The 24,770-nt window shown below is 33.5% G+C and overlaps 1 protein-coding gene across 4 annotated transcripts in view; it reads right to left on the reverse strand.

The window, feature by feature from the left end:
• The window catches only part of LOC140749463 (uncharacterized), a 115,579-nt gene that overhangs the window by 50,899 nt on the left and 39,910 nt on the right, over positions 1-24,770 (reverse strand). For all 4 annotated transcript variants that reach the window (XM_073082504.1, XM_073082503.1, XM_073082502.1 and 1 more), the window contains exon 2: positions 19,985-20,362. In XM_073082504.1, the coding sequence (XP_072938605.1) occupies positions 19,985-20,362 (378 nt within the window). The remainder of the gene's footprint in view (positions 1-19,984; positions 20,363-24,770) is intronic.

The following is a 24,770-nucleotide window of genomic DNA, read 5'->3' on the forward strand; positions in this document are numbered from 1 at the left end:
TAACAGAAAATAATCAGCGTGCAATCAATGGAAAATGTTTTCCTTTACGCTCGCGCCAACAGTTACACGAATTACGCAGAACCGTTCAACAAAAAGGCTTTGTGGATCAAACGAAAACAAAAAGTCATTATATAGACATTATTCCCGTTTCCCTATTGCGGCTGTTATTTTAAGGCTAACCCATTTTTTCGACCCGCTTTACTATGGATGAAGTTGGGAACTTAGATTGCGTTATTCCCAAATTGTTTTATTAGGTTTTGTTATTTGTAACGAGCTCGCCCGCGTGCTATTTTATTCAAAAAACCTTTTTTCGGTAAAAAGCGGCCTATGGTCAACTTTTGAATATAGCTAACGGGAAATAACGTCGGGAAATATTGTTAGCCTTTTTGGAGATATTTTGTTTCAGTGCTGGATAAGTCCACCATGCTGGCCAAGTGCAGATTATACTCCTTTGTGAATGTTTCTTACAGTACTCCGACGTGAATAAAGCGATAATCCCATGCGCACAAAATTTAGAACAAAATCAGCGGTAACTACACCTCTGATGACTAGAATGATATCTCTGGATTAGTGAACGAAACCACTAAGCTTACACTATTGTCACTATAATACTACTATATAGTTATGAATAATTTGATTTGTGGTTTTTCAAGTTGAACATTGAAACCGTTCAACTGTTTTATCGTAGGGTTCCTAAAGGCGAACAGAGAACGAATGTTTTTACCCGAAACACTCGTACATTCTAATGACTGTAGTACCTAACTCACAAATACAGAGTAGAATTGAAAATAACTTCAAAATACCCAGGAAGCAACCGTGCGAAATATCAAGCGCTATTTTGTCGGTGCGGGGCACATTGATATATCGCTGTATTTCAAACTGACTTCGATTTCGCATACCAATGAGACCACGTACGGATATCTTCGTTTTGCAATGTACTGTTTGGAGAAAATGGTGTATTTTATTTAGTTTTTTTTTTTATACTGGCATAAAAATATTAATTGACAAATAAATAATTGGCATTCAAAATATCTTGACACGAAGTTTTGTTGGTATTGATTCGGACGATATTGTTGTCTATTTAGCGCAGTTAAAAAAGGAATTCGCATAAAAATAAAGCATTAATTTCTGATTTATGCAACAGAACTTTTACTTGTTTTAATATCGTATAACGCTGCAAAGATAGTTTTATCTCTACTTTAGATCCGCGAAAAATGTTAAGTTGACTAGACAGTAAGCACTCGAATATCTGCAGAGCCATCTGCCCGATTTCGCATTCTGTCCAGACCTCGTGTAAGAAGTCACGTTATTGGCTACTTGGCCGTCGTATTGAAACTGACACAGAGGTACTTAAATTTAATGTGATAAGTATACGTTGTAATGTCCTGTATTCCAACGCATACCGCGTTGGAATACAGGACAAGGGAATCAAAAACAAAGAGCAAGAACATTTCTGTTTTGTGAATCTACTGTGGTTTTCTATTTGAAACAGACCACGTACGAAAATTTACGTTGTTGGCTGATACATGATATTTCTACAGAAATTCTATTCTACACTGAATTTTATTTTGGTTCAAAGGAGTTGGTGATATAACATTTTGTGTCCAGTAAATTACCAAGAATTACTACACTTATTTCAAACTGCTGGTAGTTTAAAGGAAATTGAGTGAATTTAGAGGACTTTTGATGTCATGTAGGAGTACCCGTATCAAGTTATTTATTTTAAAATATATTTTCGCCTACGGTAAATCTTCAACATCAGAAACAACGTTAGTCAAAAAGTTAATCTCGCCCTATACCTCAGAGTACCTTTAATCTGAAAGGCAATGTTTATTTACTTTATGATCCAAATATTTATGGAATTTGTTATTTCGTTATATAATAAGGCCACAAAAGCAAGCTGACATGCTAAAACGAATGAAATAAAGTTTAAAATGATACATTTAACATTTGTCATATTTAATTTCCACTTATTGCGTTCATTGAACCAAAATAGGGATTTTGAAACGAAGTATAGTTTAACCTATGGACGGATATTACACGATGTAGGTTAAACTGATATATCGAAGTACGATTTCGCACCCGAATGAGAACACGTACGAAGATGCACGGCGTTACCTCCTGAAACCGTGCTGACTTTTATTTTCAATTCGCTAAAAGCAATATACTTTCTGCTTTCGGTAAATTGCTACAAATTGCCCAACAATGCACCGGCGCACTGGTACAATCGCCCGATTGATTTGCCGGATTCTATTTTTATTTTGTAACCCTCTGGTGTGACTGTTATTTATTTGCTTTTAATTCTATCGGTTCATTCGTGTGAAATGGACAAATTGCTTGGTGTGAGACAAAAAGATTTTCTGCAGTTGAAACTTTGTGTGTCTATACAGGGTGAATCTCCATAAAGTGCACATATTGAAACAGGTAAAATTAAACCGCATTTTGTCGACAAAAAAAATAAAAAAAATAATAAAAAAATTTTTTTTGGGTTTTACGACCTTTTGAAGTTTTTTTTTTTTGGAATAGTGCACCTAAAGTAAATAAATCACTATAACTTTTGAACTAAAGGAGTTATCATGTTCAAACAAAAATTACAATGAATGCCAATTATAGGCCGTACTGATCCATGAAAAAAAAAATCAAAAAAGTTTATCTTCCCAGAAAAAAATAGTCAGATTAGTGTGAAGAAAGCAATTTTTTTAGGTTAAATTTCAGTAATCGTGAATTGCCTCAAAATAATCTAGGCTTTTTATTTTATTTTTATTATGTAATGTAATTCTACGTCGTATTAGCTTTCAAACACTAAAAAAAGCATGCCTCTAACTTAAGTATAAAGTTTCCTACGAGCGCTTAAACAAAGGCAGTTCTTAAGGGTGTTGGTAATAAATAACATTTTTAATACAAACTAGTGTTTTTTTTTTAATTATTAAAGATTTATTTTATTACTGTTTTATCACTTTAATATCGTCAAAAATAAGTAACTACCATGAATTTACCATTGAAACATATTTTTGATAGTTTCCTTTGTTTATATTTTGGACATCTAATTATGGGTCGGACTATACCAGTTTTATTAGGGCGCACGTGCGTCGCGTCTTTTTTGAAACGTTCCTAGCAAACTTTATACTTGAGTTAGAGGCGTGGTTTTTTTAGTCTTTGGAAGCTAATACGACGTAAAATTGCATTAAATAATAATAAAAAAATAAAATGCCTAGATTATTCTGAGGAAATTGATGATTACTGAAAATTTTACCTAAAAAAAGTGCTTTTTTGCACTAATCTGACATTTTTTTTCCTGGGAAGATGATTTTTTTTGTTTTTTTTTTCATGGATCAGTACGGCCTATCATTGGCAATCATTGTTATTTTTGTTTGAACCTGATAACCCTCTTAGTTTAAAAGTTATAGCGATTTATTTACTTTAGGTGCACAATTAAAAAAAAAACTTCAAAAGGTCGTAAAACCCAAAAAAAATTTTTTTTTTTATTTTTTTTATTTTTTTTGTCGACAAAATGCGGTTTCATTTTACCTGTTTCAATATGTGCACTTTATGGAGATTCACCCTGTATAGGTGTTGGGAATTCATCAAGAATGGAGATAGAGAACTGCTCGTCGTTTGCTGACATTGATTCACTCTTTATTTCTTCCTACTCCCTCATAAGCTCGAAATCCACACTCATAGGCATTAAATTAACCATCATTCACAAATTGTAAAATATGTAACATTTTTCTTGGACCGACCACGCAATCTAAAACCATCACTTATCAGAGAAGCAAACCCGTTTGATAATTATATTTTAGGTAAAGAGAAAATCGAAGCCAGATATCTATCTGTTAATTTAAGCAGCAATGGTACAAGAACAGCATAAGTTATTTTGCTACGACAAATAGAAATAAGAAGGATGATGCTTGGCACCTGCTTCTTGGGATAATTCACAATACAGGGTAAACAATTTAAATTTGTAAATAGATAATTTAGTAGTGATTATATATGACACAATACAATAATATTGTAATAAACAACATTCTAAACTAAACTGTACATATTATACACAAAAAAAAACTATAAAAATAATACTATAATAATATTGTGTCATCTATAATCGCTTTTAAATAAATAATAATTTATTGCGTCATATACTTTTTGATTTTCAAAAGTAAAATACGCAATACGTTTTTGTAAGTTTACTCATCAAATATTATAAGCCTGTTTAATACGTCTACTGTAGGATTAAGATAAGGTCAGTGAGGTACTTAGGTTTTATTGATTATAGAATAAAAGGATTATTGAGGTGATCAGAATAAATTGTCCGTCCGCAACTGAACAAAGAGTAGCAATTCCAGCTTGAATATAAGAAAAAATGGTTAAAGGGCTAAAACACTGTTTTGCGTGATTATATGAACTTAGGATCCTTGTATTATATGATGTTACTTTCATTATTTGTTATAAAATACATAAAATATATTTTATTCTATTCTGTATGGTCTATTTCTACACAGCACTGTGTACCTGTACAATACAATATGGTATAAGGCTCTACATTTTTATTATAATTTGGATTATATTTAGAACACTATTAAGTTGATATAGTTAACATTATAATCCTGACTTCTAAAACTTTGTTGTTATTACGTTTGAAAAATAAATCATTTGGTATTGGTATTCAATAATCTTTAAAAGCGAATATAAAGTTTCATATGGAATCGACACAGAAAAATAAAAGTCGGGGAAAAGCTTCGAATGTAAAAGGGGAAAATATCGGTTCGCATGGCGCGGATTAGTTAGGCGCTCCTAGAATATGCCGTTACTAATATTGATTTACGCTACATCTACATATGCTCCGAATGTATTTTTACGCCAACACTGGCCTTCTGCCCACGTTTTTGACATTGTTTATGTGGGTAATGAAAAATATTTTTCACATTTCTTCACTCTCTAAAATACTCGAATCAACAAATGCAATTGTTTGTTTGTTTCTATCACTCATTTCTATATTTATTGTATCTATTTTCCGCCTATCACTAACTTTAGCATAAAGAAAACTTTGAGAAGCAACCACTGTTACACCTCTTTGGTAATGATTGGGGTTGTCCAGCCAATGGCTTTATCTGAAGACAATATTTGGAATTTTATTGGCGAAATTTAACGGTTTAAAGAAGAACCATTTTTTTCTTACATTATTACTGTCTATAGATAACAGTATCTGTTTTACATACGTGCCAAGTTGTACAAATAAAGCGGCCGTGATAAATATACTTTCTCAAAATGGAATAACTTCAGAATATAATGATGACGTATACTAAACAGAAAGTCACACAATCTTGCGTAATATAACGAAAATTATTTAGTAGCCAATATTTTTTTATGGAAACAATGAAAAATATCCAGTCATACAAAATTAAAAATGCGATTACATAACATTCCTGGCAAATGTGAGCGTTAGCATCGTATGTTTTTAAAACGTTTTCCATTTGGCTATGGGTACATGTCTATAAGTACATCCAGGTACACTGCATACCCATTCTATTACACGAATAGCAAAATAAAGGGCTCTATACAAAACAAAACTAACGGACTAAAAGGGGTAAAATATTGGGTTGCGTGTTCCGGATTAGTTAGGTGCTCTCTAGAATATGGGGTTGGTAACATTGATTTATGCTGCTCCGCCTATGCTTTCGGTTCTAGTAGGTTCGAAAACGTCGAGATTTATGAAAATATGTAAATTTTATGTTAGCATTATCGTTCTTTATATAAGTAGTTGGACTTTTCCTGAGTCAGTCAGTTATAGTATAGTGGAAAAAATTACACATACATTCTGTTTTTTTTCTGCGGAGGATAATTTGTTTTTGAGCGTATGTGTGTCTCTAGTATGATTATTTTTATGAATCCTTGAGAACACGCTTTAAGTAACATCCTCATAATTTTCTATTTAAAACTACATTATAAGAGCTCAGCCTTTTAATAATATAGCTCTATAACAGTATACACATAAATAAGTTAGAATCTGCTTTTTAAACTTATTGGAAAATGTATACAGTGCTCTACCAAGCTTCCCAAGGGATAAGCTCGAGTACATATTCCATTAATATGATAAACATCTTCTGTTGCATTCTGTGCAAACGGGAGTTTTCAGAATAAATGATCTATTATGAAGTATTTGTTACACATATGTAACGTGAATTTGTTACATATTTCTTGTCACTCAACGAGCATATATATATCAAGCACACCTAAGTAGTTATAGCCTATTGCGTGAAACGCGACTAATGCCAGGCACGCATTTTTTAGAATTTTGTGCTTTTTCCAAATTACTTGTTGAAGAAATGATGACAGTAAATGAGAACATGGTGAGGAAATGTATACCTGCGAGATTTTTAAAAAGTTTTTATAAGTATGTGAAGTCTGCCAATAACGCACTGGGTCAGCGGGGCGGACTATGGCCTAACAATTGTGAACGGAAACCTATAAGTGGCACAGTAGTCAGTTAATGATGAACATGCGTATCGAGGGTGTAATTTAAGTATTGCAAACGTGATTTTTGGCAACAACATGAATTAAATTAGATAAAAGATTACGTCGGCAACCGGAATCCGATAAGGCTAACATCGGTATAATACGGCCAAGCAAGCAACATGTTCGGTATTGTGTGTCGTTTATCTAGTAATGTGAACAAAAGAAAACTTGGCAGTGTTGTATTCAATAGAGGAGAAAATAAAGCCGTTTCTTAGAATTTCTGGGCGTGATAAGAGTGACAATAGCTCAGCGTCGCCGCTCCGTCTCGCTCGCAAAGTGGAAAACAGAGCTTTTAAAATACAACAAGCTTTTTAAACGACGTGTTTCGTGAAGCTTTTGGAAGCCCATTCGGGCGTAGGATGTGATATATTAATGTAATGAATAAATAAGATCCGTATGTCTTGAGAATCGTAAATATTATTTCACTATTTAAATGTTGCACTTTTTAATACTAACTCCATCAAGCATTTTCTTACAAAGTGACTTGATTTTATGACAATTCTTACTAAACTTATAATGCTTTAAAAGAAATTGTATATATTTACGTAACTAATGTAAAATATTGATAAATCAATCGACCGATCGACTTATGGGTTGGATTTCAGTCCGATATTAGAAATTAAAATCTATGTGGAGTGCCAAAAATTTACGAAATTACGGTAATTACGAATCGACTATGAGGTAGGTACTTGTTTTAACGGTAAAGGAAAATATCGCAAAATTTCATGAATCCTAATATAAGTTTTCTTCGTAAGGTTCTCAAAGAAAAAAGTTATAAAATGTGCAATACGAGCGGTGCAAATGAAGCACTTAAATAAGATATCAAATACAAGGAAGATATAATCTGCGCCAAACTGCTAGTCCGCTCTGAAGTTGTTGCGAGCAGGTCTAGTAATACAATTTGCTATGGCGACGCGATTCATTTCTATATTCAGAGCGGACTAGCAGTTTGGCGCGGACTATACGTGAAAAACAAAATGAATACACTAATCACAATTGTTATTAAATTTTCTTCATAATTGTTATTAAATTTTCCTCACAATCCAAATCCAAAATTTTACGTTATTTTTTTAATACTAAGAAAACTTACAAATGGAAAGGCAGCAAAAATACTCAGCAAATGTTTAATTCTAAAATTCATTACTGAAATGATATTTGAGAAGAAACAAAGATAAAATTGATGAGTTAGCGTAAAAGTAATAAGACGGCGCCATTGTTTTATGCAAATAACCCGTTTATGTAAATTTACAATAAATAAATATTATAAGAGTCGGAATTGCTGAACATCTGAGCTCAAATCAAATAATAATAATAAGAATGAGTTTATTTTACGTAATATTTGTAAGCAGGACTACTACACAATTTAGTAAACTATGTTGAAATTACGATACCATAATACTGTCAAGATAATAATGTATTTCTATCAATTGGTATTGATTTGATTAAAGCAAATTGCAGAATTATACAATTAAAAACTGATCCAGAAAACTAGTTTGAAGATCCGCTGTTTTGGCTCAGAACTGTGGCGTTGTGACGTCATTGCGAGGTCAAGGTCATTTTACTTTCCACATGCTGTATTTGCAATAAACAAATAAATTACAATATTGTACGTTTATCAAATATAACAGCTTATAGTTTGATTTATTGTACTAGTAATCTTGTACGTATGATATATTTAAATTATTTATTGAATTAATTTTGTATCTAAGTTGACTTTGAATATTAATTATGATATTTAATCCGTAACATGTATTAATATTATTTATTTCGATAAGAATAGTTAAGATTAAAATATGTATTAAAATAATTAGGTGGCTTCCAATACCATTGGCTCCAGTTTTTCCGTTTTCGTTTTAGGAAACTTACTATTGTATTCACATAAATTTTAAATTTATCTATCATTGCTACAACTGTAATTTTAAATTCTTCAACCATTTAAAATTATCGTAAGAGAGGAGCAATATCATAAAATAAATAATAATAAACATTAAACTTTGTTAAATACCTAGAGGATGGTTATAAAGCTAATGGCTTACAATAACCATAATTGCATCGCTCAAAAACAAAACACGTTGCCATTAATATAATTGGCAAGTAAATGGTACAAAATACTTAGATAAAACATCTATTCATTCCGAAGGAGACAAGATTACGGAATGTTTGCCGAGATGCTGAGATCTCCTCAATAACTTCTGTCACAACTTTAATGATGAATGTTACAAGTTTCGTCACTTGCCCGCACCTACATTTTCTCATCAATCATACCGTTTCATATCGCGACACAAAAGTAAATCTGGCGATTACCCACAGAATGGCCATAGAAAGTAATTAAAGGCGAAGTTTCTAAGAAGATTGGTTTGGAGGACGCTTGGATTCGTTCAAACCATGACTTGAAGGAGAGTAAATAAAGCCAAGCGCAGTTCTCAGTCTTTAAAAGTATTTGTCGCTGGGTTTGCCAAGCATTATTACTGGAAAAATATTTTATTCTTTCAAAAAAAAAACAATTTTCGCATCCTTTGTTTTTCAATAGTTTTTGTATATTTTGATTACAATGAAAGAAAAATACAATTCAAAGTATCAGATTCACCCAAATCTCGTTCTTATTGGTAAATAACATATAGAGATGTGATGTCACAGGACCCAGGGAAGATTCCATCCCATTTAATTTATATTTTTTGACTTGAAATATACACCACTAACTGATATACTGATAGTAAGGTACGTTCCTTAGATATCATTATTAAGTCAAACATACGCATTTATATAAACAACAAACATTTTAAATAAAGCATCTAGACATTCTTGCAAAATTTCAAAATAAGATATGACAACCCTACTCAAAGGCGTTGTGAAAAGACAAGCAACCGCGGAGCCTCCGAGGCGAGCTAACAACTTCAGTTTTCTATTTATTTTACATTCATTTTCGTCTTGGGAACTAGCTTTATATTTTGTGCGACTGTCAAGTTGTCGGTACTTCAAATATGAATTTATATGGAAAGTGCGGCTATTGAATGACGTGGAATGCGAGGCAAACTTTTATTGGTTTTCTATAGAACTGGTGTTGTGTTAAAAGTATTCATAAATAATAGTTTTGGGGGAATGTTTTGGAAAAAATCTTTCTACTGCTATGCGGCTATATTTATCCTTCCGGAATAATATATATTCAAAATTCCAGAACCCATCTACATAGGTACTACATAAGAGAAATATACGAGGGGTCCTGATTTAGTATTCAGTGGTAGCATCACTTTTTTGAGTGACCTCAGATGGGATTTCAACAGATTTCTATGAACAGTTCATATGCATCGAATTTTGTTACTGCTATAAATGGCTAGTATGAAAAATACGAGCACCAAATTCCTATTCATTTGGTCTAGTAGTTTCGAAGCAAATTGGCGGACAGACACACGTGCGGTTTTTTCGTACGGAACCCTAAAAACATAGGTATGAGAATGTTGCCCAAAATTCCATGACTTAATTAAGATTTAAACTTTACGTCGCTTGTGTTTCGTTTTTTAGTTTTATTAAGCAGATATACAAACTTTGACAACCAATGGGTCTTTGAAACATTTTGATGTTTTTGATGTACTGACCCACCACTCTCCAAAATATAGCACAAGATGAATACAAAATATCTAGGTTAGGTCTAGGTAGGCAGTTTCGTGGAATCATGAATTCCTTTGTTAAATAGCATGACCTGTTTCAGAATTACAAGTGATTACTCGTTGGTTCTTTGAATGCGATTAGCGTACACACGCAAGTTTACAGAATAATTCCACGAAGAAGTGATTAATATCTTGTGAACAATGTACTAAAGCTAAAATAAGCGAATTTTTGCATATTTACGTAAGTTGGGTTTTAAAATATCCTCACTATATTCGTTGATGTGCTAGTTTGATAGGGCAACGTGGGATCTGTGGCAATGAACTAATAAAGACTCCAGTCTTACTTGGGTTTGTAGGTACTACGTGTTTACAGACGTTCATGTGCTTTAGTACTAGTTTACTTTCTTTACTTATTTTTTTGTTTCCATTACAAAAAAATAAGGGTGATCACCATTTAATGAATCTTCGTGGGTGTGTACTCAGATCATATTCCCGGGTAGCCTTTACGTTCAGCAGTTAACTTTTAAAAAGTTAAGGATGGTTGAAAATACGCTCGCATTGTAGACAAATGGACCGATTTTTCATCTTCACGAATTCGATAAATTCAAATGACTTCAGATAGTTACGGAAGATTGAAGAGATCCAGGTGCGAACGTAGGGTGGGACGGTAATGTATTCCCGACTCCCGGGGGAGGGATTCCCTGTAATCTCACACGTCAAGGAAGGCATGAAATGCAACCTACTATTGGAAAACAAAAATCTGCCAAAGCAATAAAAGGTTACGGGTAGTAACTTTTTACCGGGTTGCCCTAGAAAGGAGAGTTATGTTTTTGGGTGTATCTATATATACAAAAGTGAATGTTTGTTTGTATGTCCTTTTTATAATCGTAAACTATGCATTTGATCATGCAATGTAGTTGCTACAGATACGAGTAGCAAAGTTATTGTGCATGAGCCCACGAAGGTTTCTGAGCTGGTACGACCAATTTTCGACAGATGACGCCACTGTAATTCTAATAAAGGTACACATTTCCTTATATGTATGTCATTTTTTTGTAAACTCGGGCGAAGCCGAGGGCGCTACTAGTGTTATATAATGTATATGCAGGGTAAACATGCTGCAAGAAATTTAATCGCGAATACTAAACTTTCCAAATCATGCAAGTAATGGATGTTATCAACTTCTTAAAGTTTTAATGTAGTAGGAATTCTTGGAATCGTAAAAGGTAGATATAGGATTTTACCATTGGTTACCTAAAATAGTAATGTCTGCCAATAAGTAAAACACCAAACGCGAAAGCATATGTCACGCTAATGTATTCCCGGCTCTCTAGGGGAGAATTCGTTATAATCTCACACGTCAGGAAAGTAATAAAGCTACTAGCTACTATTCGAGCACTATAAACCTCAATATAGAGCAGTCGTATTATTCGTAAGTAATTCAATATAAAACATACTTTCAAACCTATTCAACAAAGGCAAAATTACTTACGTTGGTGACACGTTATATTTTATCATGGGTTGTAGAATTCACATACAAAATGTATCTTAAAATAATGCAACTGTCTGATTCGTAAGCATTTCGCATTGTGTTTGAACTGTAATCCATTTAATTAAAACAATGTTATCACGCCATTTATTCAATTGGATTTAGAATAACGTTATTATATAATGTAATCATACATTGTCATCCCAAACCAAACGTGTGTGTAAAATTGTACCAAAATCTATCAGGATTAAGTAGTTTCAAATTTAGTTGCAACACTTGATCCTCATTATAGTACTGATAGAATGTTGAAATCAGCCTCACAATCGAGAGGTCCAAGGTTCATATCCCAGGTTTTCATAACTTATGAGCGTATATGTGCTTATGTGAAGGAAACATAGTGAGGAAACCTGCATACCTGGGAAATCTTAAAAAAAATTAAAGGTATGTGAACTGTACCAATTCGCACGTGGTCAGCGCGATGGACTATGGCCTAATCCTTCTCACTCTAATAGAAGACCCATGCCCAGTAGTGGGACAGTGATGGGTTGATGATGATGAAGAAAAACTGGTTGATGTAAGTTTATGTAACAACATATATTTTTTGCCTTTACAGAAATATTTGCTGCAATTTTGAAAGTCACGCGTCAGTAGGCGCATCACTCCAAAACTGTGCATTCCACGTAAGCCTTTTTCATTTTGTACGCGTTCAGTCACGGACTAAAAGTGGAAAAAAAAACTTTGTTTTTTTTATCAATTAAAACTTTTATATTCTAACAATGATAACTTGTTAAATGTATCCCGATTACTCACAACATTGGTAAACTTGCATTGTTCCTGTAAAACATACAAATTGTTTAAGATACTTGTGATAACTTATTGTTACATAATCTTAATGCCAGTTATAAATCGATGTACTATAAAAATAAACAAGAATTGCTATTGCAATTAAATTTACATTCGAATATAAAACCGTAATGACTTATTTCTATGATTGAAACCCAAATATCGTTTATTCAAAATTGATTTATATACTCTTTTTGAATGTTAACAATCTAACACCGCTTCGGAAGGTGTTTCGCTATCGAGAAGAAGCGGTGTAAGGAACTCCATATTCCAATACTTTATTATTATTATTACTTTATTAGAAGCACGGAGTGTGTAACCAAATTCCGGCACGCACGCAGTTTAACTGAATTTTATGTAAGTAAACACAGCTAAATCTTCTTTTTGACTTCATAAGTGAGTTTATGCTATTTAGAATAAGCACGTAAGCGTAAGTTAGTGACCACATAATGGTATTATAGTATCCACGCGTAGCACAATTGCTATAATTTAGTGGCTCTACAAAACTGTTTAATGCAGCCCCCATATATTACGCAAGTCCGGCGTACAAGTTTCAGCCTTGCCAGAATAAGTTTTGTAGCCAGAATTTAAATTTAGGGGTGTCACGTGAAATCGGCTGAACGCTATACATACAGGACTTTGTTTAGAACCGCACTGGAATAAATAGTTGCTACATTCCATGCAGTGTGCTTTACGTTGTGAGTGTATTCAAAATATGTTTATTTATACAGGAAGTAATAATTAGAATATAGATACGAGAGATACTTAAATTACCCGTCCAAAGTTATCATAATACCTACTTAGAATTTAGATAAATTGTAGGCTGAAAAAACTAGTCTTATGTACATACAATTTATTACTCGTATAATCGTTTTTGATATTACCGTCTATATTTGACCCAAACAAATATAGGTCTGTGATTTGACCAATATCTCATGTGCCACTTATGAATAAGTAGAATAACAATAAACAAAAATAATAAACGATATAATAAAAAGTAGTTTACATTATTATTATGACTAATTACGGTGACAACCCTAAATTTATGAATGTGGCAAATGGTCTTACTTGCGTACAAAAGCAAAAAGTTTTTCAAACGATTTTTCTACGAAATTATTAGCTCTGGACATCCGAGAGGATTCCGTGTGAATTTGTTCAAATGCTAAATTTCTCCATTCATAACATCTCGAACTTAGACCAGTCTTATACTTATGTTCGGGATTTTGATGAAAAAATTATTGTATATGTAAGTATATTTTAACCAATGAATATTTTTATGAAATTTAATACGAGTGCCCGCAGACCCAAAAACACGCGAAGTGTTGCATAACATAACTTATAATTTTTGATAATTGAAAAAGTTATGTTATCTATGAAAAAGTACTTTCTCTTTTAAGTAGATTTTATTGAATTAGTAAGCATAGATTATGAAGTACAAGATTGTCAAGGCCAAATTAAGCATAAAACGTTTTTAACATAAAAAAAGATACAAATTACAATACTCATTAATTTTGCGAACTTCATTTAAACGGATTACAAACCAATAAATAGTACTAAAGACAATAACATTAAGGACCATTTGTCTTCCCAGCGAATAGTTGACAGATTTTTCAAGCGATTTACAGTAAAAGATAACTGAGAGATTAATTAAACCTTCACGGTATACATCGGTAATTAGTCCGTTTGCTTATCTCCCTCGGTTCCATCTCCGAACCAATTTGTCTTCCTGACTAATCAGCAGAGAAATGCGGAAACCTTCCTTTTCTTTCTTTGTTAGACTATTATTAATCCCAATTTGCCGTTAGCAAGAATCGGGCTCCTCACTCGACATTGATGTATGGCGTTTAGTAAAAAAAGAAAGGAATGCTACGTTAGAGTTTACAGGCTAAGATTACAGGCGTTGGATTGTTTTTGTCTTAAAGGGTAGAGCAGCTGATAGCCAAATATTACGTTATAAGAGGTAAATGTTTGTCTCTGAGAAATAGGAATTCAGGTTAAAGCGACAATACTAAAGTTAAATTAATACATATCGATAAAGCAGTTTTGGGCCCGACAAAATAGTAAGATATCGAATTTGACCACATTACCCAAATAAACGATACTACTGTTACAGGAAAACAGGTTCTAATATATTTTATAAAAAATGTGGTTCATCATAGCTGCAACCTTATTTATGTCTCTACGCTGGTCAGGGGTCTCACTCTATAATAGGGAAAAGCTTGGAACATCTTCCACTGCCAAGCAGCTCTTATGCGAAATGGTAGAGACAACTGAGTCGGAGGTCTGGAGAGACCTTGACGCTCCAATATATGCATCGTTGATTATATTAATTTATTATTATGAATGCATGATACTCGTACATTACGACCACAATCGCACAATGTTCATATTAGTAGATATGAGATTTGTAAACACGACCGTATAAAAATATTTTTACATGTAAGACATTTATGCAACCCAATTTTAACTTCACGGAGCGTATATTAAATTTTTCTCACAGCTTCGACCTACATCTTTTTGTTGCTTCTATATGAAGGAAAGTTGGGACTTTTTGCCACGCTCCCTTTTTTAGCGTAAAGCATAAAGTTTTTGCGGTGAAAAATAAGCTACGCCGCGTTAAATATTGTCGGGCAGTTTGAGTTTTGGTGTAACAAGGGCGGCGTACGGTCACCGGAAACTGACGCCACAACTTTACCTATTCTGTTTACCGTGCTTAGCTGAAGCTTAAGCAACAACAATAAAAAATACAAAATAAACTTAGTATAAACATAATGCATGTATTATGATTGAGGAAAGCATATAAGGTGTCAAATTGTCCCAAAATGGCGGCGTCTTCTCAAGTCGGTTTTTTAGCGCAGTCGATTGCCGAAATTATTTAAATGCTTTTACATGGTCCTATACTCTAATAATGGCGTTATCTTTAGATAATGTTTTAAGTTTGATTAACCTGATAAAAAATACCATTTCCTTTCTTTTTGAGTTCAATAACACGTTCACGAGAACTAGTGATCACTGGACCTGGACATCAGGTACGTTGAAGCCTACATAAGCTGCTTCCATTAGATAAAAAGCCATGACCGTCACCGTTTGATTTACAATTTTTACAAATTTTGGCGTCATGGGAATGACAAGTATTAAGATGTATATGAATTGTATAGTGTTGATTGTAACAAATAAAAATTCATGACAGCTTTCAAGGTACCCGCGGAGCTTAACTACAGCCTTTAGCTACTTTCTCACAACAATTTTTTTCCTTAACCCTTCCAAAGTACCGTGCACCATAGTCCATATCCATATACCTTATTTAATCATTTACACGGTCTATTTGTCCCCGGGGTCCTCTTGAATGGTTTATAATTATGGTCTGAAATAACAAGCCCGTACTTAAGTGTTTAAAAGGGATATAAGTCAACGTAATGCTAATTTTATGGACTAAACTGAGGGTTTGCCGCCCTTGACCTGCTATCGCTATTTGGGGCGGTGCCATGACGTCATCCGCATAACTTGCATGATACCACGATCTAGCAGATCGGCCATAATATTTTCTGTTCGCGTATCAAACTTTTATGTCGGATTTATGAGTTGAAGTGTAAACGTGAATGTATGACATGAAAGTGTTAGAATATTTCGTGGGTGAACTGAAGTGGCACTACCACGGTTATTGGTATCCTATATTATTTTCATTTTGAGCGTGCTATGGGAGTTCCCCATAGTCTATCTTCTGTATACCGCGACTGATCTCCTAAGAGATGCTATGGCAGGCACGCTATGGTTTGTGATTAAATTTCATCTGCGCTTCATGTTTCAAAGGGCAAGTTAAATTGTCGGTTCTTGTTTTTATTATTTGATATTAGTCGTTAAAGTTAGATATAGTTTATTATTTATGGTTTAAGAATATGGGTCGTTCACTAGAGGGTCGCTATGACCTAATATAGTGGACTGAAAGTTCATAGAAATGACGAGATACCAATGCCCTATTTTCCGCAGAATATCTCCAATATTTACCATTCATTTAACATCAAATCAACGAAATTGAACGCCAATTAGCATTTTACTTCTGCAACTTCTCTGATTAAGTTTAAACTTCGACTAGTTCTCAATATTTTAATTAGCAGTCTCAAATACCTAGCTGATTTTAATTGGTTTTGTAAGTGAATGCTTTGAAAAGACTGTAATAACTATTTTTTAAATAAAAAAAATGTATCTAGTTTAATAAGCTACTTGAAATACATCTTTAGAAAGTACACTTCCAGGGTAATTGAGTTTTCCGCATCTACGCTTTGCAAATCTAAAAATCGGAATATTTTGTCTCGTAAATCTGAATTTGAATTCTAAATTGAAAAGGGTTACTTATAATGTTTTTTTGTAAGAGGAATAGAAAAGCAGAAAATTCTGCTTGAAATATTTTATTATAAAACGAGTATTATATAAAGAAATAGCTTGTAGTTATGACAATTTTGTAATTAAATCAAAATTAAATACCTACTACAAATTAAAGAAATAAAAGCACTTTTATAGCAATTTAGATACCCAAAATCTAAGGAGAACTTTATACTCGTATGCTCCATAAAATAACTAAATAACTCGTCTATAAATAACTACGAATAACTTCATTATCATTACAAAGCTAAAATATCCGATTCTTTTTTTAAAGTATCCTGAAGTATTTTTAAACTGAAGCTCGCTCGCTTTGTAATATAAATCCAGGTGCTCTCAGGATTCGGGACGCGTTAGCTACGAGTACAAGGATATTGCTTCACAGCTTCGACCTCGTTTCGTCTTTTGTGATCTTTTTTAAACAGCGTGGTGAAACAAAGGCACTATAATCTTAGCACTACCGGTTTTACATAGACTTCGTATGAAATAGTATAATCGGTTTAACAGAAAAAACAATGCTGCAAAAGACTATATTTTTATTTTAAACATATGAGGCCATTCTAATAATTTGTGGCCATCTTAATAATTCTTGGCCATCTTAGTAATTTGACGCATTTGTGTAAAATCGGTATTCTTTAAGGAGTTGGTTTCGATGTCTATGGCGGCAGTGGCCAATTACCATCAGACAGACAGCATGCTTGTTTGCTGCTTTAATTTAATTTAATAGATAGTAAAAAAATATCAACTCATTCCTGCTGCTGGCGCAGTGAGTGTTGCTAGATTGAACATAGGTGAACAAAATGAAAAACAATTTTAGTTCATTTCGTTTCAAGGCATTTTCGCTTAGCATTTTTTCAGTAATAACAACAAGACACAAGTACACGATAATAACATTTCGTATAGAAAACCCGACTTCGGTAGACATGCATCGGTGTCATGTCCTTATAGCTCTGCTTACGAATATTTATTGATCTCATTATGTGGCGGGATTTGTCGGAGTCAGTCAGCGTCGAAACTAATCCAATCAGCGAGTAATTTGACGTAATGAGCGTGCAGCACACTACTTCCCTATACCATAGCAAGTTAACATTTTTATTTATATTAAAAGCCTATTAGAAGTCTTGCATCTAGGCTATGCTTACTCTGCGTTTGTAATAATCAGATTTCATTTCATGACGATACAATTGTAATCATGCTAACAGTGTTATACGCTGAGGAGTTATTGAGCAATTAATATACATTAATGTCCTATGACATGTCACAAAAATGAAATGATCTTATTGATTTGCGTGAAAATATTTTGTGACATCTGGAACCATATTTAATTTAAATAGATAGAGCGAAAGGTTTATATTATCTAGACGCACGGCTGTGCATCCACCAAATTCAGCATTGTACTTACTTTATGGGTACGACAAATAGACACAACAACTAACATAAATGTACGACAGATTCTTCAGGTAAATAAAGTACTCAAGGTGTTCATAAATAATTGCATTAAAAGTAACTAATTCTTTCTTGCTTGTTTGTTGTAAGAGCTAAGGAAAAGTTTGAAGCAAGAGCAAAAAGCTACAATGCGTGCAGTATCCTCTTTCGCAAGAGATTCTTTAACAAAGTACTTAAAACTTGGAAACTTAAATTTTCTTTTGCCAATTTCGAGACGGGCTTCGCGTGTAATTAATGTAACTTCCCGAAAATTCACCTACATGTTAATTTTGAGCTAAACTGAGTGTAAGGATTATAATTTTATTAAGAGCCCTCGGTTCCTTATTAATTTAAGATGTCGTTTCAAGCCTTGCTAATTAATTAAAGTTCAGGCGTTCAAATTGGAGAAATAGGTATGTTGTTATTATTAAATTGTACCTTATGTGGGTCGACTCCGGCGACACCACCGCCACATCTTTTTCTACCTAATAACAGTAGGGTTAAGCGCTGTTGTTAGGAAGGACATACGTTTCGGAGGCATTCCAGATTAGTCCTGAGCAATAGCGTTGTGTACTCGTATGTAGCTTACATTAGGTAGAAATTTAACCTTATCTGGGATTGATTACCGCTGTTCATGCGCGGCAATAGCCACCTACCATCGAGTGGACTGCATGCTCACCTTCCTATATTATAAAAAAAACCTAACTCAGGTTAGGATTTATGAAAGCAACAGTTTTATAAATCTTTTTATGTTATCCCGATATATTTCAGTACAATAGAGTATCATTTCATTTTTGCGTACAATCCGAACGCTTTGTAGTGTTCATTTTGATATTGTTCTATACAATCCCGACACCAAATCCGTGTTGAATGACAATCAAATACGTACGCGTTATTCCGGTCTTAATTGAATATTTTTGTTTACCTTGTTTTCCCTAACAAAATCGGGTAGTAACTCGAATTAAACAGACAGAGACAGTTTCGTTTTTATAAAAAATGGGACGCCAGTGAGCTTTTCGTTTGTAGATTTTTTTAATAAAATTGAGACTGAATAATCTCCGTTTAATTGAGTATTTTTTTATTCGAATGTCTGTGTGTCGAATTATCAATAAGCAAGTTACCAAATTTTGGCAATGCACGCAGAACGACACACGAAGATAGTAAATTACTTTAATGTTTTTAATTTTTGATATCGATTTTGATCTTTAGATATTGTATCTTTTATCGTCTTCTCCTTTCATGTTCGAAACATTGCGGTTAATGGGTGTACAATATTTAATAGCTAAAACTCTGCTACCCGTTTGTTGTTTAGGGTTGAATGAAAACGGGTAAACACTACCCCGAGTTCGGTTTCCTCGCATCAGATTGAGCAAAGATATTTTCACTACAACCTTTAAATTTAAGTTACATAAATAAGTCCGGATTTAATTAGCCACGAAGAAAGGTAAACAATTAGATCAATTTCCGCGTAAATTTACTTAGGCTCCTCTTAAATATTGTTAAGAAAGCCGTATTTAAAATAGAACCTTTTAAAATAGAAACCCTATGTAGGTACTCTATTCATTGCTGCGAAAACGTAAGGCAAATTGTATTCGACTGTGAAGATAAAAACGCATTAATGTCTAACTTTATGTTCTTAGGATGACAATTTTATTAAAAGTTTAATATAGAATCATATAGCACTATCAGTATAGCACTTGCTTATCAATTTCATACAAAAATTAGAACTTACCAGATTTAGACACTCGGTACCGAAGACCGCGTCCGCCCTTTGGATGGCTTCTGTTATACGTTCCAAATTCACCATAGTTGTTATTAACTCTGCTGTAGTCCGCTAGATGGCGGTTTCCGTCCAGGTGGTTGGGCAGAGATCTGTTCCAGCCCATAACATCACCCACAACCGATCCGCATACGGAGGACTCCGTTTGACTCTTCGCATCGCCATTGCAGAGGTCGCCACTGGAGCGCGCTCGCCTGCCCTTGAGACCCTTAGCGGAGTGCTGGCTGATGTTCGAGCCCATGTTCAGGCGGGACCTCAAGTGGGCCCCGCCCGCATCGCGCCACTCGTCGGCAGACCCACTGTCACTACCACGTCTGAAGCCGTTCTGACCTGCAAAGAAAAGGCTATGTTGATCAATCAGAACAAATACTATAAGATTTCATAACTTATTTAAAACTATGCAAAATTTTACAAATATAATCACGTACGCGATTACTTTTATTTTACACAACCTATTGAAAGGGTTAAGTTATGTTAATATAGTTTTAATGGGTTAATAAATAATTAATTTTAATTGATATTACATTGTAATGTATTACTAACACTACGTAATGGAAAACGTTTAACTGGGACTTTTGATACACCCCAACGCTTGGCAGGCCCCTTCACATAATCAGGTAGGCCTGACTTATACTCTCTCAAGCTGCCTAAACACACACTAAATATCAACAATAACATTTGCTTATTGATATTATATTTCTTTTACTCGAAAATATATTGTGTCATACGGTCGATGACTCGAACTAATCTCCTACCTACATACTTACTGACTAATATTAAAATAATCTTGATGAGTTTTTTATTCATCAAAGTGAAATCTAGACGTCTGGATCAAAACAAAAAGAAAGCAAATGTTTGTATAATGTTTCCTGAACATTTGAATTTCAAATTCGGCTATCGCATAAGGCATCGTTTCATTAACTGTCATTTGGCGATATTGTATCCGGCATGGCAACATGTAGTCATTAATTATAATAACATTATTAAGTTTCTGTGCGCGGCTATGTCTACGTGTGAATGTAATATTTTAAATAATAACTATTAAACAATAATACACTTAGCGAAGCTAAGTCTGACCGCCCGCTACCTACTCTCGTTTGAGCAACTGATAAGTTTAGCGATTCAAGCCTCTTATTAATAATCAATCTATCCAGTTTTTACCTATCAAAGATCGAAATTCGACAATATTTAAAAACGAGAAATTGTCAAATATCGCATTTGGGTACATACAACTTTAAGTATGAAGTCACGAACATGAAAAATCGATAGCCCAGAGTATATTTTGATTACTAATTTTTTTATGCTTGTGAATATGTGTGTATGATGGCGCTCTTATTACGTAATAACATATATTATATAGACAAAATTACTATATGCATACACATCCGATTCTAAAATGCATGGTACATATCCGATTTCTAAAATCTATGCATATGCACCTTCTCTGCATTATATTACTATTTGACAGATAAGTGACGCTCAAATAGTAACATATCGATTACCGAATTGATTATCGATATTTTAATGTTTGTTTTATGAATAAAAATTTAAAATCATGTTTAGAGGAACAGTTTTAATTATAATTGTTCACATTACTTATTTATTTCTTTTTTTACTTTATTTGGATATATGTTGAAGATGATACAAGATATATGTTATATGGATCTTTATTCACGGGTAATGTAGGTACTGATACATATATGTAGTTTTCTTATTTTGTGATGTAAAAACACAGTTAATTACCAATTAATGTAATGTCTACACACACGATTAAGTTACGCTATTTAGATTTATAAAAGAAGTCGGTTAACAATAAGTCGTAAAATTAATAGCGGAAAATTAAGTAAGTATACTAATTAGTTAAATACAATACAAAACTATTCTTTTAATGAATTCGGAACTAACCCGTAAATAAAACTTACTTGCTAGTATAGTGAGGATATTAAAATGGACGGTGTTGTAGTAAACAGAAACATTGGCTATTTAATTTCAACATGGGCAATACCTTTCATGAGTTTAACTTAATCTTTTTTTTGCTAAAAGTCACAATAGGTAAGAGATAGTCTAAAGCTCAAATTAGCCATGAGATAGGATCTAACCCAACTAAAGATAAAGTCCACACACTAATAACTCTAAATTTAACGAAGATTGTTTATCAATATTTATTTATATTATAAAATCGGCAACATCAACATTCGTTTGTAATATTTTAATAAAAAGTCAAGATATTTATAATTTAATATCATTACAGTTTGTCCCATATACCTATAACGCTGGAAATATTCTGAGGCTCCAGTGATTCTCCAAGGTGATGCACTTCACATCATTAAGGCTGCTACGTCATTGAATAGAGTGGTACGTCTAATTAAAAGCCGCAACGTCTATGAACACAGTTAGGTGGGCTTTTCTTGGAATAAAACCTCATTTAAATCGTTCAACCCAAAAAATTCGCATTTATTTAATGCATCTCATTAAGACCAACCGTACGTATCTACATATTTGTATATTTACCTCTTTAACGAGTTTTTGAAATATAAACCAAGACTAATACAGATGGTAAAATTCGGATTGAGTTAAGCTCTTCGAGATTAATCTAACTGTTTACATTCGAATTCTGCATATCAGTTTTTTTATTTTACTTTTCATATAACAGGAGTAACGAATGCAGGTCATGAGAGGCTTTTCTGTTGCTGCCCTACAAAGGGCTGTGCATCACAAGATGAACATCTGTAACCAGCATAGAACGTTTATTCTACCTAAAGCTACCTAAATCAAAGCCTGTCTGTGGACAAAGATAGTCGACTCATTAGCCGGCATCCAGATCCTTTCAACGAAACGCCCATCTGCTTCACGCTAAAACTAGGTATTTCAGGGTAAGCCTGGTTGAACCATACCGATTTTTTTTACGTTTTTTTACCATTGATTTTACAATTGATTATTATTATCGAATACAATATAAAGACAAACTTGTCACAAACATTATATATAGCGCCTATTGTCGGTAATGCTAACATTGCATACACTACGTAAACACGAGAAGCTATTGTTCCGTAGTATTGACGTATTGTTCATGCACTATTACCTACTTTCTTAACATCAGTTCAATTCTAACAGAAACTGCCATAGCAACATTATTTATCTCACAAGAACAACGAGGTAACAAAGTATCAGAACTCATCGGTAAAGAAAGATCATTTTTCATAGCTACGGCAGATAGACATTTTGTGATATATGTTACTACAGGAACACATCGGTATTAAACATAATACCGACGTTTCCCCGGAACCGCTACAACAGTAGCGGTTCCGGGGAAACGTTTATTAATCGCAAAGGGGCATTATCCAAGGAATAAAACGTTTGCTTGAAAACTTTCAAGTCGTTAGTTTTGGCTTTATCAGGTTTAAAATTTTGATAAATTTCATTTACCCGCTAACGATGGAAAAAATTAAATAAGATAATTATAGGTCTATTTCTAACCAATTCAATTTTTATCAACAAAGTGCTATAATTAAAAACAGAATTAGGTAATTTTGTCTATACTTGGCAATTTACTTTAATCCATTAAATATCGTAAAACAACTTCCATACTTTTCGCTTTAAACTCTAGATATTTTTTTAAATTACAGAAAAAGTCATGAAGTAATTTCTTTGAGAGAGGTAATGATCGAAATATTAAGTGTAGTCTGAAGAAAAATGACTAAAACGTAAACTGTTGTCTATACAGACAAGGTGCCGGTATCTAATGAAGCGAGGCGATGTCCTATCCGTCACGCAACGAAGATGTCCTTGCTATTGTGCTAGACCTTTGTTTATAAGTACGAGTATTATGTCGCGTCCACACGCTTGGCGGTTACCGCAACCTCCAAACTTGTACAAACGTTTGCCTAGATCAAAAGCTATATCACAAGCGGTTGAAAACCAACACCAACCAAATGGAACGCTCTATCCACACATTTGAATTTGTGAGCATGCGGACGCGACATTACTCTTCGGATGCTAATAATTCTTATTTTACATATTTATTTACATTTTAAAATACAAGGCAAATTTCACATTTTATTTAAATACGAGCTTGCGGAAGAATGTTAAGATTTTGACGACAGAGTAAAGTTACAGCAAGAATATTCGAGAATTTATTCTGTGTACTGTGAACATTTTTGCGAGCGCAAATATGAAATACTTTGATATTCCAGCAGCTACAAACGAAGGAAGAGTATAAGATATTTTAAGAAATTTACATAAATAATATATTAAAATGCAATGTAGCACTATCTTTCTATTCTCTCCGTAATTCCACGTATGCATTTATTGTCGTTAACCCGCAATTGTGAATCAGCCCCATCTCTGTTAAGTAGTAGTCTTTGGGAGAAGATCAATTTTAACACCCCGGAAGTACTAATCAATTTATCAATTTTTGGCTTGGAAGATTATAATTAGGCAATTTGTAATAGGCACTTTCAAATTTGATCGACGAAAAATTGATAAAAGATAAATTGTTAACATCAGGTTTTGCCGACAAGATTAGCTCGAATAGAGTGTACTGATTTTAAAATGAGGTGACTTTTGAGCATGAGAATAACAGTATTAAAATTATAAATTGACACTTATCATAAATCTGACAATACAATTCTCAGAACGATAGTTCGTACTGATTAACGCGCAATTTTTGGGTATGAACCAAAACCAACGGTGGAATTCGACCTTCCCGATTTAGGTCGCAATGAAATCTCGCGAAGAC

The sequence above is a fragment of the Epargyreus clarus genome, unplaced genomic scaffold (assembly GCF_041222505.1).
Source record: "Epargyreus clarus isolate Ecla_fem2 unplaced genomic scaffold, WU_Ecla_fem_2.2 ptg000018l, whole genome shotgun sequence".
NCBI lineage: Eukaryota > Metazoa > Arthropoda > Insecta > Lepidoptera > Hesperiidae > Epargyreus > Epargyreus clarus.